This window comes from Falco punctatus (genome assembly GCF_963210335.1).
Source record: "Falco punctatus genome assembly, chromosome: 6".
NCBI classification, from domain to species: Eukaryota; Metazoa; Chordata; class Aves; order Falconiformes; family Falconidae; genus Falco; species Falco punctatus.
In genome coordinates, this window is record NC_137585.1 from 10,752,716 (window position 1) to 10,780,094 (window position 27,379).

Consider the following 27,379-nt stretch of genomic DNA (forward strand, 5'->3'; position numbering starts at 1 on the left):
GAATTTTATCTGCAGTCAGTGGAATTGCCCAAGGTCTGACTCAGTTTCCCTGGAAGTATAACGTGACCCAATATGTAGAGATAAGAAACAGTGGGTCCTGTAGAAGGTGCTGTGCAAGCAAAATTTTTTCCAGCTAAATCAGCTGATCTGAAAAGATCCTACTTTGTACTACAAGCATTCATTCTCTTTTACCCTTAGGCCATCACAGCCACCAGAAAAGTAGTGCCATCTTTTATACTGCACTTTCTATTAGTAAATTTTACAGCATGTTATTAGAGATGAACATCATTTAATTTTATAGATATAGCAAGTAAGTCACAGAGACATAAAATTACTTATGCAAGGTCATGAACTACTTAGCAACAGAAAATAAAGGCTAGATCTCCTGAGCTGCAAGACACTGTAACCCTATGTTAAGCTATTAGGTAAGGCTGCTTCAATGAAAAGGTTACATCGCACCGCAACCTCACCTCTAAGCAACCTTATCTTAAAGGTTAACATAAGAACTTAATAAAAGGTTGGAAAAATAAGGAAAAATATATCCTGGTGAAGCTTTAACAGATTCAGGTATTAATTTGCCAAAAAGTGTTAAATAAGATAACAGGTGTCCCAAATATTTCAATAAAGCTAGTATAGGAATGAAAGAATATATAGTAACTGCACGGATGCAAAATCATGTACCTCTGTTATTAGAAAAAAAATATTTTTTTTTAAATTACCTCTGAAAATCCTAATGCTTGAATGACCTTAAAGTTTCAAATGTTTTTGGTGGGCGTATGTATATATACATATTAAATTTTATTAGTATGTATATATATATATACATATGTATATACATGTGTGTGTATATATATATTTACAGGCATATAAACAATATTTATATAATATAAAAAATCTGATTCTCCTGAAGTCATAAAAAATGGGTTGATTATGTCAGCATAAATGACTATAATAACACAAGCAACAGTGTGATGCCACAGTATATTTCTCTCAGATACATGTAAATTAAAAATACCCTGGCATCATTAGCTGGTGGTCTCATTGGAGGTTGTTAACACCTAGCTACCCGCTTACTTTGGTGGTGTTACTCCGTGTATAAAAGATGCTCTCATCTGTGGAAATGACACTTCATTCCCCTTACCCTGCCGGGAACACAGGTGGTAGATACACAGCCGCAGTCGTTGGTGAGAGATCTGGAGAGATAACCCAGAGGGCAGCTCACTGTGGAGTTTGTACAGCTGCAGGTACACTCGTATTCATCACAGCACTCCGTCTTCTTAACAGTCAGCTCTCGATATGGTGGGCAGGAAGGTCTTTGAACTAAGTTGCATGCTTCTCTGTTACACGCTGGCAGAAAAAGGTAGGTACCACGTCAAGCACACAGCATTTCAGAGCGCCTCGAGCAAACAAGACAGTTCTCTGGCAGCAAGGCACTAATTAGTACTGCAAACTGTTATAAATCTACTTAAAGACTAAGTAGTAATGCAGATATAAAAGACCAAGGTCAAAGATTGTGCTGCAGGTTCAGGAGAAGTTCCTACCCTGCCAAAATTTCCTTGTCTCACATACAATCAAAAAGATTTATAAAATAAGCAGAAGGGTCGGAGCACACACTTCCAAGAGTAAAGTGCTTCTCTTCTCCTTAATTCAAAAGTATACTCAGAAAGTGTCAACAATACCCTTCTTCCAAGTCTGTGAAATCTTTATTTGTCCATTGGCTCCAAAATTAAACCTTTCAGAGGGAAAAAATATCTAAAGGAAGTTGTGAGCGTTGCTCAAATGCAATGTTCCAGGGTCACTCCCTGCTAAAAAAAAAAATATATATATATATAAAAAATATAAAATCTTACCACATGTGTAATTTGGTCTGCATTCTCCAGGGTTGGTCAGAGCAAGCTGCAGGCCAAATTCACAGATAGGGGCAGGAGGCAAATCACAGGAAACCAGATCACAGACTAAGAGAAATTGAGAGAGTGTTTAAGACCACGCCTGACTAGTCCTCAAGAAAGGACACACACACACATCCCCATTAAACTTTTTTTCCTTATGCTCAATTGCTATCCTAAAATATGAAGTAAGTTAAGAGTTCAACAGGTCAGAGTTTGTTTTCAAAATAACTTAGGGGACAGTTCAAGCTTGGGTTATGAGGATTACTGTTCTAATGTTATATTCAATGTGCAAATATAGGCTATGCAAAAATAGATACTTGAAAAAAGACCATCCTAATGTCATTTAGACAAAAACAAATTGCTCCATTCCTTTCCTCATCTCTTTCAGAAAGAGGGACACAGTCAAATTGGAAGTGAATGGGTATTCACGTTCCCAGGAGTTGTTTATTTTTCCACACAGATGATTGTACAGTAGTTTCAAAAACAGAGCATTGCATTAAATCAAAAAAGTCCTTGTATACCTTTAAAGCATCTGGTAAAAACAGGGACCAAGAAGATTCCAACAGTTTATGAGAACCTACCACACTCGTACTCAGGGCAGCACTGGCTGGGGTCCCTGCGCAGACGAGGGACTTCACAGGGACCACAGAGAACAGCTGGAGTAAGAAGAGAACATTCATAAAGTAAGTTTGGATAAGAACTAGAAAACTAGGTAACAAAAACATCAATTCACATCCAATCATACTCAGAGCTAAATGAATTTACGTTTGGCAGTAGGGCAAGGTTGGACCATGCAGTTTACTTTCTGGTTATCAAGACACGTGCAGATCTTGCAAGGCTCATTGGCGGGAATCCATGTTTCCATGTGCTGTATGAAAAAAAACAACAGATTGTTAGAAAGAAATCAAATATTCTGGTCACTGGTATGTTAGCAATGGGAGTGGGTAAGGGTGAGTAACATTAATTTGGAGAATCAGAATACTATGCAGGATTGTTTGGTTGCTCTGTTAACAGTAAGAACCTAAGGAGATACATAATTCTGAAATGACTGTAGTGTACCAATTTAGCAAAAGATGTAAAGAAGGCATGAATGGGATGAGGAATCACTATTGTTTTAAGCATGAAAAATGCCTGGATGCTATAAACACAATTGCAGGCTATTGTGAGTAACAGTGGACTCCTGCAACTACATACCATGATTGGATGTTCAGTGATAATAAGGGAAACAACAATATTTTAGGAAATACCTAGAAGCGGTTGCTTTCCCAGATTAGTACTATTTAAACTCAGAGAAGTAAACAGTGCGTATTTTTTAATAAGAATATGTAGGGTGTCATCCCTTGACTTCCCAGCGGACTGAGGACTGGAAAAGCACTATAACAACACCAGATCTGAAACCATCACTGCGGTGACTACCTGGAGGTAATAAGCACGTTCAGCAACTGCCAGTAAAGTGTATCACTATTCAACCACTGCTCCTTCTCATGAGAGAGAGGAAAATCATTGATGTTAAAGATGAATTTACCTATAAAAAGCTATCCACGCTTAACAGCCATGTGAATAGGGAGGTAAGAGTGAAAAGATACACTATGAGACAATAACAATTTGCACAATCGATCCAGGTTCTGGGTGAGAACATGTAGAGCAGGTTAGGAAGTTACAAAGGGAAAAAGCATCATCCAAAAAACTCTGGAGTACAGTTTAAAAATGGTCTACTGAGACCTTTAATAAGAGGAAGAAAGAAAGAAAATATCTAAGCATACTGTCACCCGTACCCAGACACATCTATGTATTGTAAGCCATCACAGGAGTCTGAAAAGACAGTTTACTTTCAAAGGTTAAAGCATGGCAAGGATAAGACACCAGCCATGCTCGAACAAGCCAATCAGAGGTTTAACATAGCTTAGGAACCAAATCGCATAGGGTCAGTTAATCCATAGGAAATCTATTTTAGTCAAAGAATACTAGCAATACCTTGATGCAAGCTAAGGACATTAACTCAGGGCTTAGCAAAACAACTCTGAGCCCTCTGACAGAGCATTCACTGGCCTCGGGGTTAAAAAGTCCTGAGAAGGCAGCTGACAGAGGATGCCTACATTTGCAGGTGATGATGTGAAAAGCACGTGGACATTTCAAGACACAGAGAAAGAGAATCACAACGTTTACTCCAACACTTTCAACAGCCTTGATTTTCACACAGGTTTTCTTCAGCATAAGTAGAAGTCTCTTTCTAATACCAGAAGAAATGACAAGAGAGCAAGGTGTTAATAGAGCTCTATATGGGCATTGGTACTGAGAAACCCATAAGCCCAAACACGATCTTGGGTAGAAAGGAACAGAGGAATGAACACCAGAGGGAAAGAAGGGGGTTAAGGAAATCATAACCCACCACCAGTTGCACTGCCTGTTGTAGTGCTCACACAGCTAATCCTGCAATGGTGGAGACGCAAACCGGCCGTGTGAGCCGATCCTCCCTGGCCCTCCACCTCCCCAACCACACAGCAGCTGCATCTAAGCCCTGCCATTGGGGTACAGACGAGAGGTTTTCAGTTAAAACTCCATTAAGGGGCATGCAACAACTCACGAATTTTAGAACTTCAGCAGAAACAAGTAGATATCACTGCAAACATTATTCCCAAGACATGCGCTAGGCTTTTCTCCATCCACAAGGGCTTGGAACAATTATTTAAATGGAAAATGCACTGCATTGCCCAAGGATTCAAGGATTTAAGGCACACAGATCCATGACTTTAATCTGCATTTGCAACAACTATTTCATATAGAATCGAAATACAATAACTAGAGTTATCAGGGTCACTGAGATTTGTGCACAATTGTACTATGTTTAGGGCAGCGATTACATACATTGCAAGATATTTTTTCCTTCAAAAGAAATGATTTTTTTTTTATTCCCTTTATTACAAAAATTACTGGATATTTTTTTCCTTCCATTTTACCAACTTTACAAGCACAACACAAATCCAGTGATACTGTATTTGAAACAAAGATCCAAAAGAGAACACAGAAAAAAATTGTGGCCCTGTGTATGGGGACACTGCAACCCTAAAGGAAAAGCTAACAGAAGGTGCATGTGCTCAATCCTTCAGAAAACTCGAACTTTTTGTTTTGGAAAGCATCATTATGCTAATGCCATTGTGGAACAAATGCACTTTCCCTGCGTCTTCCCTTTTGCTGCCAAAATCCATAGGGTATGTACACCTGAGGCTCCTGCACCAGCCCCTCAGCCCAGCAGTAGGAAACCCTCGAAATGGTATTTAGTGAAGGCTTTTGCAGTGTGCTGCAGTTTGACAGTACCAGCAGGCTGCACCAAGGCACAAGCCATGGCAAAGTGGGGTCCTTGGACCAGCGGGGACCTGTCCTGTGTGCGGGCAGGCTGCGGGACTCAGTGCAGACCCGCCATCAGTACACGTCCTGCTCTCACAAAGTGCTTCCTTCACTAAGTCAAGTGCATTGGTCACTGGTACCCTGTCACCTAAAGCAAGGTGCTCGCTTTTTTAAGTTTGATTTTTGTCATTGTGTTAATCAGTGCAAACAGTACTTAAAACAGGTGTTTCAGCCACAAATAGTCTTTGCTTCCTTGCAATTTAACTGTAAATGTTTATAACACATTTCTCACTGAACAAAATGTGAGTCTAAATTTACACATTCAAATTAAGTAATTCGGAGAACATACATTCATTTCCTTTTTTAAATCTATCTTTTTATTTAAAGAATAGACTATACACACACAGATACTTCTGTTATTTACAGAAGTTCTGTTACAAAAACATGTCTTTCACAGCAGGTTTGGTGAATATAAGACCATTCAAAAATCTCATTAAGAATCTAAAGCCCATAAAACACTGAAATTAAAGTCCTTCTCTTTAAAGTCCCATAACAAAACTGCAGATTTAAGAAGAGGATTGGCTGACTTAGGTGAAAACTCCCAGAGCTGAGTAGCTGGGGGTGAAGAGTAACAACCCCTGTTACTTGGAACAGGGGATGCAGGGAGGAGTTTGCACACCCACTGTGTGATGCTGAAATGGAAATCAACAGTCTTTTTCACTGCAGTCTGGCAGCCGGCACCCATAGCTCTTCCCAATCCAATTCTGCCATAGAGAGATCTGACTTAACTGAGGAAAGTGGATTTTCAGTAAAACTAAAATGATGAATTTCATCAAAGTAATATTCTTATCAAAAAAAGGGGTGTAAACTAATACAACTCGACATAAGGTCATCTCAGTCTCACTGTTCCACACCAACCACTGAAAACCTTTCAATAAGCTTTGCGAAGACAATACAATACTTTTTAAGTAAAGGTTACAGATTTATGATTGAATTGTCATTACTGGTAAAAGCCTGCTGAATGGAGGTGTTTATCTTCGTAAATGTTGACTTATGCCATCCCTCCTCTCTTCCTCTAGACCTCCCTTCACACAAATTTGTCATGCATTTCCGGGTCTGCACAGTCCCAGCTGTGAATTTTATATCCATCCCAGCCAATTTCACACTAGGGGAGCTACATGGGGCTGACAGCCGGCCAGTTATGAGGAACTGAGCTAGAAAATAAAGTATCCAAAGGGGAAAACAGACTTATAAGACAGATTTGCTCGCAAAAGCATGAACCCCAAGCATTCACAAAGGTAAGCTGCTCAGTATATGGTTACCTGATGGTGTGTGCCATCTTCACCGATGCATTGTGTGCAGACCTCTTCATCAACACAGCTGTCATTAAAAATCACCTGTCCATCTGGACAGAAGCAGCCTTCTGTGGGATAATCCTTGCAGACACTGAGTTTGGTACTATTCTCACAGTGCTTTACGCAGGCTTTGTGGCAGTGATCATATGTCAAATATGTGAGACATTTCATTGCTGAGGAAGACAGAAAAAAACTCTTTAGATAAAGAGATCTGAAATGCAGATAAATGTTTCCACTCACATTTTCTTAGCAATTCTGTTCAGGTTTTTGAAAGCCATCATCTGTGAACATATTTTGTCCTCTGCAGCCACTAACTGAAAATATGTTTTTAAAACTAACAAAATCCACAGTGGAAAGTGATTGAAGGCAACTGCTTAAGTTACAGTCCATGCAGAAATCAAGCCACATTTTTAGGCCATAGGAATCAGTGAAGTATGACTTACCCTACAAATGACACAATACAATGGCTTACATGAGCTGACCATCCTGCCTAACTTTGTTTTCAACACTAGGCAAGAGATAGAAGAATTTAGAACCACCTTGACATGTATTAGAGAAGCACTGGTACCCGTGCATGGTTAGGAGATACCCAGGACAGACTAAAGCACTGAACAAAGATATTTTTTTTTACAATCTGATAAGCAGAAGTGTTCCCAAGCAACTAAAGAAAGCTAACAAACAGAACATTTTGGTACTTCAAAACTGAACCTGCTGGATTTCTGCACCTTATTAACTGAATAGCCTTATTAACATAATTAACTAAATCAAGGAAAGTTGCATTCCCCCCTAAGCCAATACATAATTTTTTTACTGATGAGTGCCCCAGACTGAGGTATTGTCTTTAAAAGCAAACACAAAACTAAGGCTACAGCTATTCAAGAAACCTGTGGACACAGCTTCCATACTGTGTGCTCCCTTAAGCCTTTTTTATTTTTCTCTACAGCTTCAATTAGGAAAGTGTTTCTTATTTCCTTATTTGTGACTGCTGTGAGGTTTATGAAACTTTTTTTCAGTCCCCTGACAAAAAACACTGAAATAAAATTACTGAATGAAGACCTGAGCTCCCAACCAAACAAGCATTCATCAGCTGAACTGTCTACACACACCCTTCTTAGCAGTCAAAAGAAGCAGAAAATAGATGTCTTTAATGTTAACCCTTTTTGGTTTCAAGCTGTGCTAAATTCAATTATTTCTAGTGTGTTGGAATCTATGGTTGTATGTGTAGATAGCCATCATAGTTCAGCAGATGCAGAGGAACTTGAAAAGGCACAGGAGTTTGATGGGGTGTCCAGTCCCACCATGAAATGCTTTGGCTGGATTCTGAAAACCTGTACTAATGATCAGCTACCTAGACTACACCATGTTTTCCAGAACTCATTTCCAGAAACAGTTCTGTAAACACAGAGTGTAAACACCAGTGCTTACTGCCTCTGATGGTCTCACGTCAGCTCTAATAAATATCTGAAAATACATCCGCAGCACCTGTTAAGGTAGCATGTCATTTCCTTTTATTCCAGAGTGAGTAAATATACTCACCACACTGGCTTTCATCTTGCTTACCTACTGCTAGATCTGCTTTAGGGCTAGTGAACTTTCTCTGTACAAAATTAGATTTATTTTTGAGTTTAATGCTGATGCCCATCAGCACAGAACCTGGACAGCTCTCAAGCAGAATGAGTACCAATGCTAAAGTCTCTAATGTACTTCATGTAACATAGCCACTTCTCCTTCCTCCTCTTTGGCTGGCGTTAACGAGTCAGGCATGTGAAAAATGCAATGAAGGACTGTGCTCCAGACTCCAGATGTGCTACCAAAAGGCCTATGTGCCTGTGTAGAATGGCAATGCTTTCTGAAGGAAGGAAGAAACTAGGTGGTTATGTTTTGCAAAAGAAATATACATGAGATCACATGAATGCCTTGGTTTTGAAGTCACCTCTGTCCTTCACAGCATGGGAATGAGATGTACGTAAGCAGTGTCAAAAGATGGGATACACTCCACCAACGTCCAGAAAAATCACCCTAACCATCCCTTTCACCCTACTGGAATAATGAGAACCCGGTGATTGCAGAAAGCCACCTCAGACACACCACTGCCCTTATGCTGCAGAGATTTGGCCAGGTCCTACTTGACATACACATAATTGCTTTTGGTATGGAAACTTCTGCCAGAGGTATGGAATGTGAGCAGGCATGAAGGACTCCCCATGCTCAGCCTCAGAAACAAGTATTTCAACAAGCCACCCTCCTGGGTGGCTACTTCAGTGCTCACCTCAAATGCCTGTTGCTTCTGAATGAAAAGGAAAAGACTGCAGCTAGCAGCAAAAGGTGAAAATAAGACTGAAAACTATATAATAGAAGAGCAATTTTTTCCCAAATTAGTTTCAAAAGAAATCTACCTCAAATACTAGTCTGTATGATGCTACTATGATCATGGATTGGTATTTATTCTGTTTGTGGGCTCCATTAAAAGATGACCTCTTTTTTCAAACAGGGAATAGTAAAAGAAAAGCGGGGGGGGGGGGGGGGGGGGGGGCTGGGAAACGGTCCCGTAAACGTATGATTTCAAAGGGTCATCTGGCACATTTCAGTATTGGCATTTCTTTGGCTGCTTATTTTTCTTTTACATTACAGTAGCTATTCCTAGTAGCTACTGGTTGGGAGAAAATAACATCTATAAGGATCCACAGAAGGTGTATACTCCATCAAAATAAAATAAGCCATTTAACTAATTCAGAGTGAGAGACCCAGCAACAGTTTGCACCGGTATTAACTCTGACTTTGTGGCTCAAACACACAAGAGCGAGCATCCTTGGTTAAAGTACTAAATTGGTATTTAGGGGAGGGGTGCTTTTCAAGCCTGTGATGCATGAAGAAAGGCATCCATCCTTTCAGGCAACAATGCCACTCTTTCTTAGCAGCAGTATAACCTAGCACAAGTTCAGTAGCTAGCTAGCTCACTCCTGAGGTCACATACTGCTGACCTGCCTTTTGCCTCACTGTCCTGTCACGTGCAGCCAAAAGGACAGCTAAAATGCCAGTGCTCATGAAGATGCAGTGAATAATATTAAGGGCCAGTAGCTCCCCACCTTGCTCAGGCACAGTTTTCTTAAACGCCCCACCCCCGCATAACTGTCATCTTTACCCAAAGAAATATGTTTAGAAGGGTTTTTCCAGTGTTCTTGGGAGTTGTTTCAAGGCCACATTAAACGAACTGAGGTCAGTGCTGCCATCAAAAGCAGCAGTCCACTCTTTTCCCTAATCTCCTCACTCAGCTGCTCTTTTCTGCTGGCACTTTTTCCCCTTTTACAGCTAGTTTTCACAGCTCACCAAACTGCATGTGAGGACTACTGCCAGCACAGCAAAAGGAGTGGGAAGGCATGGCTGGAGGTGGAAGAGGAAGAGAAAAATTGTCCCAGATCAGCTGAAGACAGTCAGAAAGCCACCCCCATACTGCTGATTTCCAAGTCATGGTTTAAATCCTTCAGCTGTTATGGTCCTCATCAGCACGCCTTGCTTACACAGTGAGCACCCAGCAGCGGATAATCTCAGTGTAGTTCCACTACACAAATGCTTCACTAGCAGAGGTGGTTTAAAGAGGTTTTGTATCCCATTGTTTTCTCTCCTCCTCCTTCTCCTCTTGAATCTCGTTCTTGCTTCTCTGCCAGATGTCACTGCCCCTCAGCTGAGCAGGCACAACCTGTTATGCATTTGCTTTCTAACGTGGGCCTGCAAAACAACCCAACGAAAGACAAAATATAAAACCTTCCGACAACCAGAATGGCTCATGAAAAATGCTGTTTTCAAGCAAAATATTTTTGCAGGAATCCCTACAGCTCCTGAGAGCCACCAGCATGTTCCTCAGAAAACCACAGCTCTACTGAGTAGTACCAACTACTGTTTGCTTCCTACACCATGCAGGCATCAACTACCTATCTAAATTTAATTCATCTGCAAGCTACCATGAGCAAGTACCTAGAGGGCATGTCCACATTGCATACAAATGAGCTTGAAGAGCTGCTGAGAAGCACTTATGGAAACATCAGCATATGAAGATTAACAACTGCTACTGCTGCTGCTGTCATTTATCTTCTCGGTATTTCTGCTTTCTGAGCAAAATTTGCTGACTGCTACTGTTATTTGAACTACACAGTTCAAAGCTGACTTCATCACCTCCACATGAGCTGTTATTTCTTTTATAACTGCAGAATTAATATATCTCAGTTCATTCATTAATCACTATACAAACAATCCTATTCCCAGGTGAATAAAGCTTCCTCTTCACGCAAAACTGAATCCCAACATGTGTCAATATTAGTAACACAGTGATTTTTTAGAAATCCCTATGATCTTCACATTAAGATAGAGCCTGTGCTGTCACTGAAGTGGAAACCCTATTCAACAGGCATTCACTGTGAGGGTGAGCCTGGTCAAGAGGTATATATTCTACACCTCAGGGTTACACGGCTATCAGTGGAAAATCCAGGCTGCTGCAACTGAGGTCTACTAAGTGTGGGGTCGGGGGGAGCAGCAGGGAGGGAAAAATTAAAAAAAAATAAAATTAAATACATCTTCTTCACTATGCACTCCCACCTTGGAGTAGAGTTTCCTTCCATCCATTGACACAAAGCTGGAGTCTACCAGTTACCACTCAACACATCCATCCTCCCAAAAAGGACTACGGAATGCTCAGGCAGTGGAACTGAACAAACAGGATGGAGAACAGGCCCTGCCTCTATCCGATATTCCAGCGAGTATATCCACCCATCCAGGCAATGCAGTCAGGAAGGACTTGTACTGCTTGAAATGTCCTAATATGCACTGACAACATCCCAAATCAAACTCGACCAAAATGACAGGGATTTAATGGAGTTGGAGGGAAGGAAGCAAGGTATCCCAGACCATGCCATTGCTACTAACATTGTTGTAGAGTGATTAAGCTGCACTGCCTATTTAGTCATTAATGTAGCCTGTATAATGCCCCTGTAATTGGCAATTTAATTTTTGGCAGCTGCACACATGCACCTGATTGAAGGAAGATGATGATGCTGTTGTTAGGACACTAAGGACTGTTTCATGCAACTAGTGTTAAAATGGGCAACTCTTTCTCTATCCCTGTATACACTGTCTGACAAGATGGGAATTTCAAAACCGCAAAGCGTTATTAAGTTACTCCACTGACATTCAGCCTTGGACATTATAATTTGCAAAGTCTGACTGAAGCACCAGATTTGGAAAATGGCAATACTCTTCCTCTGTCTTCCAGGACTATGCTCCAAACAGACTGTGCTGTTTCTTAAAAGATTCAGCCTGCAACAGTAACGTGTTCTTCAATAACCTATCCTGGAAAGACATTTAAGACACTAACCAGAGGCTCAGGCCAAATTCATATTCACATTCTTGACTTCCTATCCCATCATTCCCTCAGTCTGAGTTTAAAACATGAACAAAACTAAAATATGTACTGAATTTTTGTGGTATCATGCCGTTAGGATGTTAGTTCTCCAGTTCTGAAATGAAAAGTATCTGGGCAGCAAGAGGGAAAGAAAGCAAGGCAACGAGAACTGACTAAACTGGAGAGGCAGAAGATGTGAAAAAAACCTAGAATATCAAGACACTATATGAGGGGCTAGCTGGGAAAGAAAATGCCTACAAACATACACATCTCAGATGCCTGATTAAATCAGAAACATCAAGTGAATATCTCAATATCTGTAACCCTCACTGCAGACAGACTAACAGGAAAAGGTACAGAATACGCCACCTCAAGAGTTATTTATTTGTACTTAACTATATGTTGCATTTTTGGCAGATCTTTAGGTATGCCTCACAACAGCACCGTAAGGAGAAAAGCAAAAAAAAAAACCACAAACAAACAAACAAACAAAAAAAAAAAAAAAAAAAAAAAAACAAACAAACAAACAAACAAAAAAAACCAACCAGGAAGATAGGGCGGAACTACTTATGTCTATAAGAATCTAGGGGAGCAGGTATTCAAAGTGACAACCCCCTGAACTTATCAGTAGCATTCTTGTCCTGCATCCCTTGGGCTCTGGGCAATCTGCAAGACTCACATCCCAATATACTGCTTTCTCACAGAAAACTCTTCACCCGCAAAACACAAGCAAAACACAGCCAGAAGGAGAACCAGATTTGCAAAGCAAATTACAGCTGGTTTGATCAGTGCAGCTTTCATGTGCTAGCAAGAAAAGGCACCATGGAGAGGGGCCATTTCCCCATTTTTCACTGCGGTAGAAACTTAAAAACACTCTGGCTCTTCCGTCACTGTCTGAAAGGTATAGGCTTTGGTTGGAAAGGGGAATTTGTGAAACTATTACAGAGAAACATCTTATTCTGTGCCACTATGTGCAGCTACAACAGTGACAGGCTGGGAAGCAGTTCCACTAGTCCAAATTATGAGTTTCCCTGTCTGCCTTGTACAGATCCTCCAATGTCTGCACCAAAGCAAGAATATCTGCAGCTAAAAACTGCCTGGCAGAATCAGAGCAGATTCTCACTCCAGACCTGGCCCCACGATGGTTTGGTGGCTGCAAAGTCAGGTACTATCACAAAGCTGTGTTTACCTGTGCACAGCTTTCACTGTATTTTTATGTCATGGGTTATCCTTCTAGCCTTGCATAACTACCTTGCATTTTACTAGTTAGGTATTTACCAAGAAACACTTTTTCCATAATACGCAACTTAGTTGATGACAAACAAGTTATCAGATCCGCAATATGTGTGCAAGAAGTATGGTAAACTTGGTCTGGAACTTCTGTCCCATTACATGGCATTCAAAAATTAATATTACACTGACAAGATGGCCATTGTCACCACCATCACCAAATAACACAGTTTCCATATCAGTTTTCACATAGAGTAAACCCCTTACGACAAAACTCGGGCGTTCTCCAGTCTACGCAGATGCCGTTTTCCCTGCAGATGTGAGCGTAGGAAGTTATCATCTCGCAGGCTTCGTCCTCATAGCAGCTGGTCTCTGTGCAGGCCTCGTAGAACATGTTGGGGGAGATCACCCTATGACACTCTGCAAACTGATCGGAGAGCAGAAGGCGGCAGTGGCTCGTTGCATGCTCAGAGCATCTCTCTTCTCTGTGGAATTCACAGATCTTCCCCAGCTCTTTCACTGTCCAGTCTTGGATAAAAACACTGCTGTCGGTTGTGACAGAGCCATCACGTAACGTGAAGTCATTGACGTGGTTCTGGTCACACAACCCTATGAGGGTAAGTAAAAGGAAAAGAAAAAGTCTGAATACAGTCAACAATAAAATAAACTTAGAGAAAACAGGCACAGGACAAGACAGAGCTGGCTGGGGCCACTCAGTGAATGCCAAGGGGAAGGGGAATGAACGATATTCCTTACAGCTATTATCAACAGAGGCATAAAAACCCTGGGTCTTGTTTCCCCTTCCCTTATTACAGGAGATAGAGGCTATGCAACAGATTATGCCATTGAAGATACCATACAATTAATTCTCCCAGGTAGTAGTACCCCTTACAGACCTTTCACCTTCACTGCAAGCATAGGTTGTCGCCCTCACATATGTCTATGTAAGCTAAACCCCCATAAAAAACTAATCTCCTTGAAAAGGTAGTGTGAAATAAGTAAAACATGTCTATCCTGTTCTTTCTAAGGTATTACTAGGAGTCAATGAGCTCTTATATCGATGGGCACAGTAGAAAAATCTACATGGCTTAGCAATGTGCCAGCAACAGGGGATCAGTTCAGCCAGAGATTTTACAGGTTTAGGGCCACACAAATTACATATATAGCAGTTCAAGTCCAAGTAGGAAGCTGTGAGAATTACTAGCTTTCAAACTTACCACAAAGCCCTCGTGTTCCTGAAGAAAAGCTCTTTGAATTAAGTTTAAGAATAAATTCATTGCTTATTGGAGTAAATGTGAGATTATGTCCAAGATGGGAGAACTTGATTTCATGCATTATTGCTCCATAGACAGTGACTTCAAACAAACTGCTAGAATAGGGTATATGAACCCTTTCACCGTCAACAGTCACCTGTTTTCAAAAAAGGCAACATCATCATATCAGTTCTAGGAAGTAGCTAAGATCAATCCAATCTTACAATTGAAATACATTTTGACTTCACAAGTACTTGAAGATCCAACTGAATGTTGACATGACCCAATTTTGCAAGCTGTTTGCACATCAATTTGAAAAATATACAGAACTAATTGACCTTCATACCGTGCATTACATGAACTTCTCTGTCAGCGTTCTCCCATATGAGTGCATTTCTTCAGCACCACATACGAATAGACTAGCAATCTAATGTCATGAAGCTAAAATGCTGCCTACAGACCCTGATTACCAATGAACGTCAGTGAAAGTCAAGGCTGCCCACCACCATTCAGAACTTGGTGCAGGTGTTTTGGTCCATCCTGTTTTGCTACACATGTCAGAAGAGATCACCTTTGCTGGCTAACCAGTTCCTGCACGTCTGAGAAACCCAGAGATTGACTAATGTGTTGTATTGAATTTGAATACTTATCTGCCTATTAAAAAGATGTAATGCATACTAAGTTGGCCTTTCTTCTAATGCTGAGGTCCATCTACACAAAGGAAAGAACCAACTACTTTGTTCTTCAACTAGCCAGTCATGTATAAATTTGTGAAGAATAGACTCCCCTCCCATGTACCAAATGTTAACATTGTGTAAAGGACCTCTGCCAAAAGAGAAGAATCAGAGTGCAGTATGTCCTGTCTATAAACCCTGCCTTTCTGGCAGCAGTGTCAGGGAGATATTGCCAAATTCCATGTTCTTGACATTGTCACATGAGCACAATGGGGAAAGCAAGAGGAGGAATGTGTCTGGGTCATTATGTGAACATAGACTGTATCATGAAATTGAAATGAGGCATTTGCTCAGAAGCCTAAGAATAGGCTGCAAGGGGAAACTAGATAAAGGGTACAAATTTGGCCTCGTAACCTGAATTTTATAGCAAGAGCAGACAATGCACAGATCATTTAATTGCATTTAGCTTACTGTCATGTCACTGAAGAGCTGAACAGATACACCATGATGTTTCACTTCAATGGAGTCCATACAGTTAATCTTTGGTGTTGCTCTGCATGGTCCTTCATGGAGGAGAACTTCAACATCACGTTGCATGTCTTGAAACAAGGTGTAGGAGCAATTGCCGGTCAGCTTAAAATTCAGCCCATCAAAAGTGACAATATGTCGAGATGAACTTCCCATACAGACACCTGCAAATCAATGAAGAAAAAAAAAAAGACATTTGCTTTTATTCAAATGTGATTGTTTCTTCACAATCATTATGGATATGTGGAACCAATTAATTGAGAAAGCTAGGAAGGTAATGAATTGCAAATGCTGCAAGAAATCACTGACAAGAAACTTTGGTAAATACTTCACTTCCCTCCCTCCCCCCCCCGCCCCCCCGCCCCCCCCCAGGTATCTTCATCTGGAGCCATTAGTATTACAAAAGGTTTGGATAAACTCATAGAAAATCCTTTTGCAGGAAATTCACTTACATTTAATATTAATAATTTTTATATGAAAAATAAAAGCAGGGAAAACCCCTTCCCTATTTGTAGGAAAAAAAAAAAGTATGTTACAGTCTATGTTTTGCATTGCATTTGTACCATGGTATTGCATTTTATTCTGTGCAGTATTACATTAAAAACAGAATAACACTACTTCATGCCTATCAAACACATATCATGTTGAAACTAGGGGACTCTACCTTTTTTTTTTTTTTTTTTTTTCCAGATATGAAACAGGAAAAGGGCAGAGAGATAATGTGCACAGAATAAACTAATGGCCAACTGACAGCTCAGTGTCCTGGTCATTAGATCATAAACAATTTCTTGTCTTCGTTAACTGGAAAACAAGGATTACAATCTCACAAATACCAAAACAAAACTTAAGTAAAAGGATGCTTCCGACTCATGCATTTTCAAATCTTTTACTTAAAGATAATAAGGACAATAAAAACAATGTCAGTTAAACAGGTAGTTAGAAAATTCTCATTGTGTATAATTCAGCTACCTGGCTTCTACTTGAAATCTGAGAATAATCTGTTACAAAGAGCAACCTGTGCTTAACCAAAAAAAAGCAAAACAAAAAAGCAATCAAGCAAGCTCCCTTTGGAGCAGTCGTGTATCTTCAGATATTTTGCTCTACCTGCTTATAAAGTTCACATATAAACAATAATGAAATAAGTTAGAAATAAAACACTATTTCTCAACCATTTTTTTGTTCATGGACATCTAAACAAATTCCAAGGATAATAGAATCCTTTTAAATTTCTCCTAGGTGTTCTGTAGCACAAAATGTATTGATGCAATCCATTTAAATGACGTCCAAAATCACCCAATAGCCATGAATTACATGTTGCAAATCATGTTACTATAAAACTTGTAACTAGTTCAGCAAAGGAATACCTTTATGGTATAGCTCCTGATCTGTTCTCTGAACTCAGTTATATGACATAAGAACACTTTTTCAAGTACTTCCTCCTTGCAAAAGCATTTGTCATATCATCCATACTGTCAAGCAATCACCCGAAAGCGTGCTTTAGCTCTCTGAATAACTGCATACAGCTTCACTGAGTCAGGAGAGTCAATTAACTATGCACTGCTGTGCTCCTGCAGCGCAGATTTAACCAGCCTCCACCCTGAACAACAAAGAGATGCTGAAGAAGAACAGTGACCTCCTACTAAGCACCTACTTTGCTATGTCCATCTCTAAAGTTTACTGGTTGCTGTGAGTTTGGGCTCTGACTTCAGCATCCAAGTCCGCCTTCCTGCCTGCTACAGATGGGCAGACATTGCTTTAGTTGACACAGCATCACCCTGTCATTTAAAGAAGGGTGCTTTACCTGTGGGGTTTTGATCAGCTAGGTGGGGTTGGGGATTTTTTTATCCCCTCCTTCTATAATGCATGAAAACTTACTACTTTTCCCTCACAAGCTGTACCACCTTGGGGGAAAAAAAAAGTAAAATCTTGGGTATCATGGCTCATTACATTTGCAGAGTTAAACAATTGTTAGCTCATGTTAAACAGGAGCAATCTCAAGTTAACTATAGGTCTTCTCATGATAATCAGCTTAACAGTAGAAATGGTAATTTTCATTTCATCCTTTCAGAAATTCTTTATGAAGACACGTTTTGAATGCCCAAAGTAATGCCTTCATGTGGCTGTCAATGCATTTAGGATCAAGAAAATTATTACAGATGCATTTTCTATGGGTAGATATCACCAAAAGTATCTTTTAAGCACTTTAAAATATTTGTTATTACTCCACTAAAACCTTTCTACTTTTTTTGAAATACTTACATCAAAACAGAAATGTTAGCTTTAAAGGGTTTGGATAATCAAATGGGCTTTTAGGAAATGCTAAAACTTGAGGTGTTAAAATTTTGGATATCTAAAGGGATTGGTGGCCCTGAACTTGCAAATAGCGTTCCACATTCCAGGCACCAGTGAGACTCTCACGCTCCTAGATGTTTAACCTGTGTACAGCATCAAGTCCTCCCACCCCAGTCATCTCTGATGTGTACAGCTGAGCAGCTCCATTCAGCAATACTTCTCTGTTACACATTTCAAGTGGTGGGGAGGGAGAGGCACGCATGCAAAGATAGATACTCACATGGACACATCCATCGGCAACCACAAGTTTCTTCAATCTTAACTGCAGGAAGATTGCTGTGACATACTGGCTTTGGCATCCTCTCACAGTTAATTTGGTGACTCTCCAGAACTGTGTAATCTCCTGGAAAGCATGTCACAGTGTGGCACTGGTCTGCTAATGTCCATTTATCACCAGGCTAGATAGGGAGACAACAATTGAAAAGAACATGGGCAGAGGGGAGAAAAATGCAACATTTGGCTGCTGCCACTATCCTACAGCTAGCAAGTAAAGTGACACTGGCAGCAGTGCTACTCAAATTAGCCTTGGACAATTAAATAATAGAAGGCAGTGTATTAAGGACTTCAAGAGGATGAGAAAGTTTAAATTAGCAACGCTGTAGGAAATAGACTCTGAAATTCCAAGCAAAAGATAATAATCTAGAACAGGAGATGGTTTTTTTTTTACAGCAGAATGAAGTATCTGGTACTCCATCTATTGTTAGTTTAGCCATCCTACAGCATGCATGAATAGCATAGTCAACAAAGAATTCCCCTTAGCTTTTCTTTAAATGTCAAAGCCTTTAGTTTTCATAAGCCATAAAATTATTTTAGAAAGAGCTCTGAGCACAGATGGTCATGGCACAGCAGGAATTAACAATATTTGTTCCAAGCTAGAAAGGTGTGTAATACTCTAGTTATTTTATCCACAACTCCAAAACTTTAAAACGGTTCCTCCCTTCCCAAAGGGAAATTGTTCCTTTACCAGATTAATGTTATTAGATATACATAGTGGTTTTGTAAAATTAAAAATAAAATAGGAAATATGTTCTCATCTTCTAAAGGACAGTAATTTTTAAGGCAGTCTAAATTTTAAGGCACCAAGATTACATACTAATAAATGACAGAGAAATAGATGTGCTTACAATCTGGAATATCTCAAGATTCATATCTGCAAAAAGCTGAGCTCTCTGGCCCCCGTCCCACAGAGCTCTAAAGTCCATAAATAGGGTCAAAGAATTTCAAAACAGAGTGTTCATCCCTGAGGTCTGCATTCCCAAGAATATCCCCAAATGTGGGAAACAGCCTGTTCCAGACCTGTCCCTACAGAGGTGAGCCCAGAAGCATTAGTAACAAGTGAGACAGTGGTTCTGTGAACTGGATAACATTTCTTGATATTCACAGGCAGAAACATGTGGGGAAGAAAAGATGGTTGCTACTGGGCAAGGTCATCTCCCATCCTCTCCTTTTCAGCTTACCCATCATTCCCATGAAAGAGAAGACCAAAGTGATGAAATACCTAGGTAACCACAATGTAATTCACAGACTGTTCTTGCCACTAATGTGCAAACCAAGAACAGTGATATGAAAGTATTGCTTTATATCTCTGAGCTATATGATACCATCAAGTCTAAAAGAGCCCTGCCAGATTTGCAGCCATAAAAAATTACATATTAAATATGAGTTAATTTACTGGACCTTCTTTGTGTGTTTCAGAACTTTGAGAAAGCAACTTGCCCTGAAAGTGGCTTAATACTTTTCAGGCTTCTGAGCCTAGAGGAAGCTGTTAAAAAGTAATGTGAAGGTCTTTAAGCATGGAAAAAATAGGAAAAAGTACTTAGATATGAAGAAATGGAATGTTTTTTAATTACAGTTGTCTCGCCTAAAACTTACTGAAAGTGGAGCACCTGAAAGGGTACAATATACAGCTGTGCAAGCCTGGCAAAGGACCCTCTGGCATCCATACATGTTTAATTATTTTTATTTCACTCCTTAACAGGACATCTATTGGAAAACATCTAAGCTGGAGAAGAAAAGCAAAGCACAGCCCATTAAAATAAAAATATCAGTTGAAGGATCCAAAAAAGCCAAGAATCCTGGTGCAGAGGAAAACGCAGGGTCTCTGAAGACAAAGAAAGCCTAAATCTCAATTAATATGAAATCATACGAGTAAAGATAGGACAGTAAGGAAAGCAAAAGCAGAGGTTTCTAAATAGTGAAGGATAAGTCTGCTGAAACCTGCCAGCACACTGGAGGAAGCCTCAGACTTCCTCTCTGAGGGAGCTCTGAACCTGCAGACCTGGGCTCGCACACTCCTCCTCTTACTGTGCATCTGCAGGAGAGCGTGCCATGTACCTTGACCAGCTTCATCAGATGACACCTTTTAATTTGGTCAGGGTTTTGTTTGTTTGTGCTTCTCTAAACCAAGTGCTGAACGATACTAGGAAAGTCAATGTTACAGAAACTGCTTGTTTAGGGATGTGGTTCTTACTGCCATATGTAGATTAGAAATGTTGAAGATCACCACGCAGATCACTTCATGATGAAGTACTAACATTGTAAGTACCTATACTTCTATTATCACCCTTATGCCTGCATAAAAGCATCAAAACAAAATTACGGATGAAAAATAACTACATTAAAAAAAAAAACCAACAATCTATCATAATGATTCACATATTCTGCTGGCAAGATCAATATTAAAACAGTAGTTCTTTACACAGCCTGTATTTAGCACTATTGGGACTCCTTGCCACTGGATATGATGAGTTCTACAAACTTACACGGATGGCTTCAAAGAATGACTGAAGAAATTAATGGACGTGAAAATTATTGAGCACTGTCAAACACGAAAAGGTGCCACTTGCAGCTCAGGGTGTCCCTGAGTCACAGATTGTTCAAGGCTAGGACACTTCAGGGAATTTTTATATACACTTACCTACATTCTTCCCCTACTTCTATTTTTGGCCACATAATACAGGGGGTTGGATAGATTTTTAGCCTGATCTAGCACATTTGATCTTCCATCCTTCTGCTGCTAACAGTGGCCTTAGCCATGAATCTTCCTTCAACAGACATTTCCAGGGTAGAGGTAATCACAAAAAAAAAAAAAAAAAATCCTTAACAAATGGTATCACTCACAATACTGATAGGATTTAGGCTGAGATTTTTGATCCTCAGAGCTCTGATTTCCTTGCAAACTACAAGAGATCAGTCAGTTCCCACAATTTCCAGGTGCATGACAGACATCCCGCTTGGGGAACTGAGCCTCCTGCAGTAACTCTCTGAGTAACTCCTGAAATATTATGGATTCAATGTAAGAGCCTGTGTTTTCTCTATTAGGAAAGAGCCTTGATTCTTCATCCCTGTGGATTTGTGGACTACACTGGAAGAGGGTAAGAGGGCAATGGTGGCACACTGTTTCCAGTGAGGCAGCAGAGGAGTTCACAGTGTGGGTGCTGAACACCAGAGGCAGAACGCTTCCACTGTCCTCACCACGGGATGCTCGACAGCCTCCTCCAAAAGGCAAGGGCTACTACCATGGTGGCAGTGTCTTCTAAAACCCATTTTTTTCTGACTGACTGAAGAGGTAACACAAAAACCCCCTGAAGGCTACCATTTGAAAGTGTGGTTCATTTTTACATGGACTGGAACCTGGCCTGTTTTCTTCCAAAAGCATTTTAGCCAGAACGGAAATTGTGTTTTAGGTTTATCACCAAAAAAATGAAACCTGACATGTCTGAAATTCAAGTTGAGCCTTCCCAGCACTTATCTACATGTACCTGTGTCTGCTCCTAGGAGCCCAGACATCTGGACACATGCAGTTCAAATGACTAAACCACAAGAATCTGATTTTTTTTGTTGGTTTTAATTATGAAAGTTTTTCAAGTTTAGGTTTTGTTTATTGTTTTTTCTTAATTAGGTTGCCAGCCTCAAAGCCACCAGGTTAAACTTGGTGTCTGATCTAACTAAAGCCTTTCTGTGTTCTGACCAGCTGACCGAGGCCAACTGTGTAAAGCAACTTCGATAGTATGTTTCCTGTGTTTAGACAATTCATAAGCATTTCCTTATTAGCCACATCCTTCCTTACAGTCATGTCTTCACAAGGGAAAAATTGAAGTATTTTTAATGTACTGGAAATTCAAGATAAATCCTAGGGCAGAACTCATAACTGACCCCTACTAGAAAACATGTAACAAGCTTATTCTAATATTTTTAAATGCATGAAGTATCATATACCCTCAAAAATCTTGACATTTCACCTGAGATGAAGGAACTGAACCATTTATAACTTCTGCATCATTCCTTTCTTAGGGCAGGTCACTTTCGAGAGATCAGACAGGTTTACTAACATATCTGAGCATTTTCTTAGGATTATAAAAAATTTTCTGCAAATGAACACCAAGAACTTTGATTTCATTACTTAAGAGATGATTTTCCCTAGAGAGATAACTATCACACAATAATTGTCTTCCTAGAAAATTTTCATAGGGCCAAGGTACTTGTATTTTTAGCAGGAGAGGGTCTGGACAATGACATTGCTTCGCCCTATACATGTGTCTTTATTTTGGCCATGTTTGGCTTTCCCAGAACTTCTTTCAACAGGAGACGGAAGTACATTTTGTCAGGGAAGACACACACTGTCACAAGTTTTAGCTCTGCACTGCTTTCAATAGGATTCAACACACTACAAGAGCAGGTGTTGTTAGAGAAAGCCTCCTTTGTGTCCAAAGTTATCCCATCAGTTCAAAAGCCAATGTTCTCCTCCTCCAAGATAATTCTTAACACTTAATATTGTCCAACATTTTTATTTCAGAATATCTACAAAGCTATTCACGGCCCTGCAGGAACTTTGTAACATGAAAGCCAAATGGATGACCCACGCAATATACTTACTTTCTTTTTGTTTCCATCCTCATCTATACATTCTCTGACAGATTCTGAAAGAGAAACAGACATCTTTAAGCCATTTCATTCCCTTAACCAGCCTTCTAAGTGGTGGTCACCAAAACACAGATTGCTTACTTAACATGACATAGGCTGTAAGAAGGGGTGGTGTGTGTGTGTGGGGGGGTGTTAGAATGTGAGAATTCCTACCTGAAGATTACAGGCATTTGTCCAACATGTACAAAAGTCAAAGAATGCATAAACTTTGCTGCTACTAGGATTACCTGACCTCGGCAATGACATTGGTCCCAAAATACCCTGTAAATACCCTGTAAACAAGAGGTAAGCTGCAATTCTACAGCACTCCTTGCATGTTTGACATACAGCTCTGCCCAGATGGTGCTTCAAAACCATGGCTTTAGCTCCGAGGTGGGGTCCAGCCTTACTTCTGAACCTTGTGATGAACTGAGAGTATTTCTTATAACTAGCAGGTAACGAGAACTTACACACCTATGCACACACATTTCTTAAATGCAGAAAGATAAATACAACGAGTAACCCCAAAACAAGATTTGTCAGCAACTAGCGTAAGTATGCAAAGAGCTGCAGTAAGAATACTCAAATTCAGCTTCCATACATTCAGGTATTACTGTGATGGGTAATTCTTTTATGCAGTTAGATGGTCACAAGGCACCCGCTGAATTGCAGTTTCTGTTTATGTGCTCTCATAACACACCTACAGATATATGGAAAGTAATTTCATGTAAGTACTATGGCATGACAATGTGATAAGCACGTGTCTAGCAAATTAAAATACTGACTAGCAAACTCTTTGTATAATAATATATTATGCTAGCATATATATGCTATATGCTCTGTCTTTTCCATGACAAGTAATGTATTTTGAAAGCATTTAGGAAATCTTTTAAACCTTTTTAATAGTATTATTTTTGGTACACTTCCATACATAAAGTAAGACTCCCTCCGTACAAGAAATCCAACTGTATGAGTCTGGAGGGGAAAATAATACTTTACAGATTGTAAGAAACTTAAATAAAACAAAACAAAAGAAAACAAAAGAAGATCATTTCCCACCCCATAGCAAAGGCTTTACCATCAGCAAAAGGGAGAGCTAGATTTTTCAGATTTAGGTGTCTAATATAAGATATCTATCATTCAAGTTTTTAAGTATATGCTTTGTGCTGTTGGAAAAGCTTTCATAAAAATACAAAGCTTTCACTTCTAGTGCCAATAAGTTATAGCACAGACTGCAATAAGAAAATAGTTGGTGGTTTCAAATTCTTGCTCCCCATTCTATATTTTGGATCAATGTAATTTACGGCAAGAAAATTACATATTTTACAATGTAAGGAGAGGAAACGCATCTTTAAAAGCTTATTTTAAAAGAAAAGAAAGAAAATGGCAGCTGTTTAAATCTAGAAAATGGCAGCTGTTTGATGCTCTGGAGAGACTTTAAAATGCCAGAAGTGATCCCAGTGGAGACTGATCGGATATCTCTAAGCTGGACTGTGCACACTCTGCAACTTCCTCATTCTTAGTGGTACTTGGCTCCACAAAAAAAGTCCACTTACTTTAATGGAGACATAAGTAAGTCCTATTAATGCTGGTAAAAACCTGTGCAATGACTAACACAATGAGACACCGGTTTGCAGACAGGACATGTAGATGATATTACAATAGAAATGACGGCAATATGAGTAACAAATATCTATATACACACAGACCAAGGAGGCAAAAGAAGTAAAAAACTGGCCAGAACCGAAGCAAGTTTTCTGAGATGGGGGGGCATTGCTATCTACAAATAATGAATGTTTCTTTAAAATGTTTTACACTTTTTTTCCAGTATTTGTTTTCCTGGAATAGTTACTGTTTTAAAATGTTTCTATTATTATTTTTTTTTACAATTTGACTCAATTATTTACAGACACACACATAACAATGCTTAGGTCTGTGCAGAAAAACATGTAATTTGAAATCTTTACTCACGACATGCCCCCATTTATTCATGATAGCTTCAGCTTTCCTGTTGTCCTTCAGTTAATGACCAGCCATGATTATTAAGATGATGATAGCTGGAAAGTTCAGGCCTAAGCAGCTTTTAAAATCTTGCTGAAAGTCGGTTGATTTTCTAATGTAGCAGTTGGCTACACACTGAAAGAGCTGATTTTGTTCTACACCTAAGTTATGGTGGTGGTCTAGGTTAGCATTTGTGATGATTGTCAGTTAAGCACTAACAAAGGAGCATTGGACTGACCTCAAATCAAGAAAAATCATTCTGGTTTTGGCATTTCAGTTCTGGGGTTTTGCCCCAGCTATGAAGCTACAACTATATTGGACTTACCCATGCACACTTTCTTGATAAATTCACTATTCAGTGTGATCATAGTGGATAAGTCTTCAAAATTCTGAAGCTTCATAATTCTGTTAGTAGCTGATGGCCCAGCCAGGGTCCTTAGTTGCTCTTCATCATAGCTGTTCCCAACTCCAACTGGAAACAAGGATACTCCTAGGAAAAGAGAATAAAAGGTTTTAAATGGGCAACACACAGCAGAAGGAAGTCTTTGCTGTTGTACTTTTTTCATTTGTTTCTTAAAAAACCAGGTTTTTCTCAACAGTTAATTTTCAGGTATTACTTGCATGACTCCTTCCACATCAGCTAAAGGCAGTTAATGGCACAAACTGTGATGCTCTAATCACAGTGTTAGCTAAGGTGAGCTCTCTATTAGTCCCAAGCATAATAAGATCATGTATAGTCAACAAAATGCAGCTGCAGACTTAATGACATCATCTTCGCTTTTTTTTCCAAATGTAAAAAAAATTCATTATGGTTTTTTTTCTTTCTTCGGTTACATGGCAATGGCGTTATTTGCAAACCATTTGATTAAAAAATAATGGTTGGTAGTTGTTATTTAGTCCATGACTTATTCAATAACTCCTAAAGCAACCTACAAAGGAAGTCAATGTTCCCCAGCTGAACACCTGAGAAGCTGAGGTACAGAGACTATAGCCAGAAAACTTGAAAAAACGCAACGCAGCATACATTGATAGCAAAAGCGTATTCCTGTATAGGTCAGTCAGAATCTGATCAAACACTCTCTCTATTTATTATTATTACAGTGACCCATTCAAGAGTCACCATACTAGAAAAGTATTGAGTTTATAAAATAAATCACACTTCTGTCATCCCTGTCTATCCACAGGACCTCAGAAAATTAAATGCCACTAATTTGTGAAGCCTATGGAAGCTGTTTGGTTTAAATTACAGACTGGGCCTGAATTTACCAGTAATTCAACGCCATCCTCATCAGGCACGTTTTGTTCAGGCCTTTTTCTTACCAGAACATGGCACAGTAAGTCCTGTATGGCTTACCAGTGCCTTAATTTTCCACCCTTTGTTCTAGTGCACTACTTTAAAAGCAACGACTCTGCTTTAGAATAGTGACAGTAAAGTGTGATTTACTGTTCATTCTTGCAGAAAGTGCAGCAGGTTCCACAGTGTCTTCTGATCTCCCCGACACAATGACTACTGCGACCTTTGATGCGCTGGGTCTCCCTCCGTGTGATTCCGACATTGCATTCTGAACTACAAAATCAATGGCCTTTCCTAAGAAGAAATTAAGAGATAAATGAGAGATATGATAGACAACTCATAGGAGGCTATAAAACTAAATCTTACTTTGTATTAGTAGGTTATACAGTACTGGAAAATACTTATTCTTAAAGGACTTTTAATGTTGGCTTTCATGCTGCTACATGCAAGATCTCAGCTATTAAGAACCTACCAGTACCATTAATACATCCCACCGAGCAGGACCATCCTTAGCTCCCCAGTCTCTGAAGTAATGGGAATTTTACTATCTTTCCTTAACCACAAGGATAAACTTGTGCTCCTCACTTTAGTAGTTACCTTTTCTGGAAGCATTACCGTTGCCTCGCACAAAAGGAAAGAAGATATTGTAGAATAGGTACTTATTTCCCCAATTGCAGAACAACAGTGACATCCAGTGGCTATCTGATCTACAACCTCACAGAATCCCGCCCTGTACACGCAAGTTTCTCAGCTTCCAGACGAAATTTAGTCCTTCCCTAATTTGGTCAACTTTTTCTACAGGTGTGAAATGCGTATCTTGCCTCCCTACTACCAGCAACTTCTCTGAAATCTAGGTGCAGAGTAACCCAGAATAACTGGGCAACCCATATTAAAAACCAAACCAAACAAAAAAATGAAACGACAAACCAAACCCCATCAAATCCCACACGACACATGAAGAAATTCTACCTTAGCTACCAAATCACAAACTGGCTTAAATGGGTAGCTGTTGCTCTTGCATTTAACATCTGTGAACACTCAGACAAATTTTTGTTCAAAAGCATGACCTCAGCAAGAGAGCACTTCGCTAGTGCTTGGATTTAGATGTATTTGCACAAATATTTATACTGGGAATCACGGTATGCAGCTTTCTTAAAAGCTCAT

At 39.7% G+C, this 27,379-nt stretch overlaps 1 protein-coding gene across 1 annotated transcript in view; it reads right to left on the minus strand.

The window, feature by feature from the left end:
* VWF (von Willebrand factor) overlaps positions 1 to 27,379 on the minus strand; it is a 143,112-nt gene that overhangs the window by 29,399 nt on the left and 86,334 nt on the right. Inside the window, exons 31-42 of the mRNA XM_080391421.1 lie at positions 26,366 to 26,509; positions 25,247 to 25,411; positions 22,894 to 22,937; positions 18,239 to 18,416; positions 15,610 to 15,830; positions 14,429 to 14,621; positions 13,479 to 13,820; positions 6,557 to 6,762; positions 2,655 to 2,757; positions 2,471 to 2,545; positions 1,851 to 1,955; positions 1,142 to 1,347 (exon numbers count right to left, since the gene is read on the minus strand). Coding sequence (XP_080247547.1) covers positions 1,142 to 1,347; positions 1,851 to 1,955; positions 2,471 to 2,545; positions 2,655 to 2,757; positions 6,557 to 6,762; positions 13,479 to 13,820; positions 14,429 to 14,621; positions 15,610 to 15,830; positions 18,239 to 18,416; positions 22,894 to 22,937; positions 25,247 to 25,411; positions 26,366 to 26,509 — 1,982 coding nt within the window. The remainder of the gene's footprint in view (positions 1 to 1,141; positions 1,348 to 1,850; positions 1,956 to 2,470; positions 2,546 to 2,654; positions 2,758 to 6,556; positions 6,763 to 13,478; positions 13,821 to 14,428; positions 14,622 to 15,609; positions 15,831 to 18,238; positions 18,417 to 22,893; positions 22,938 to 25,246; positions 25,412 to 26,365; positions 26,510 to 27,379) is intronic.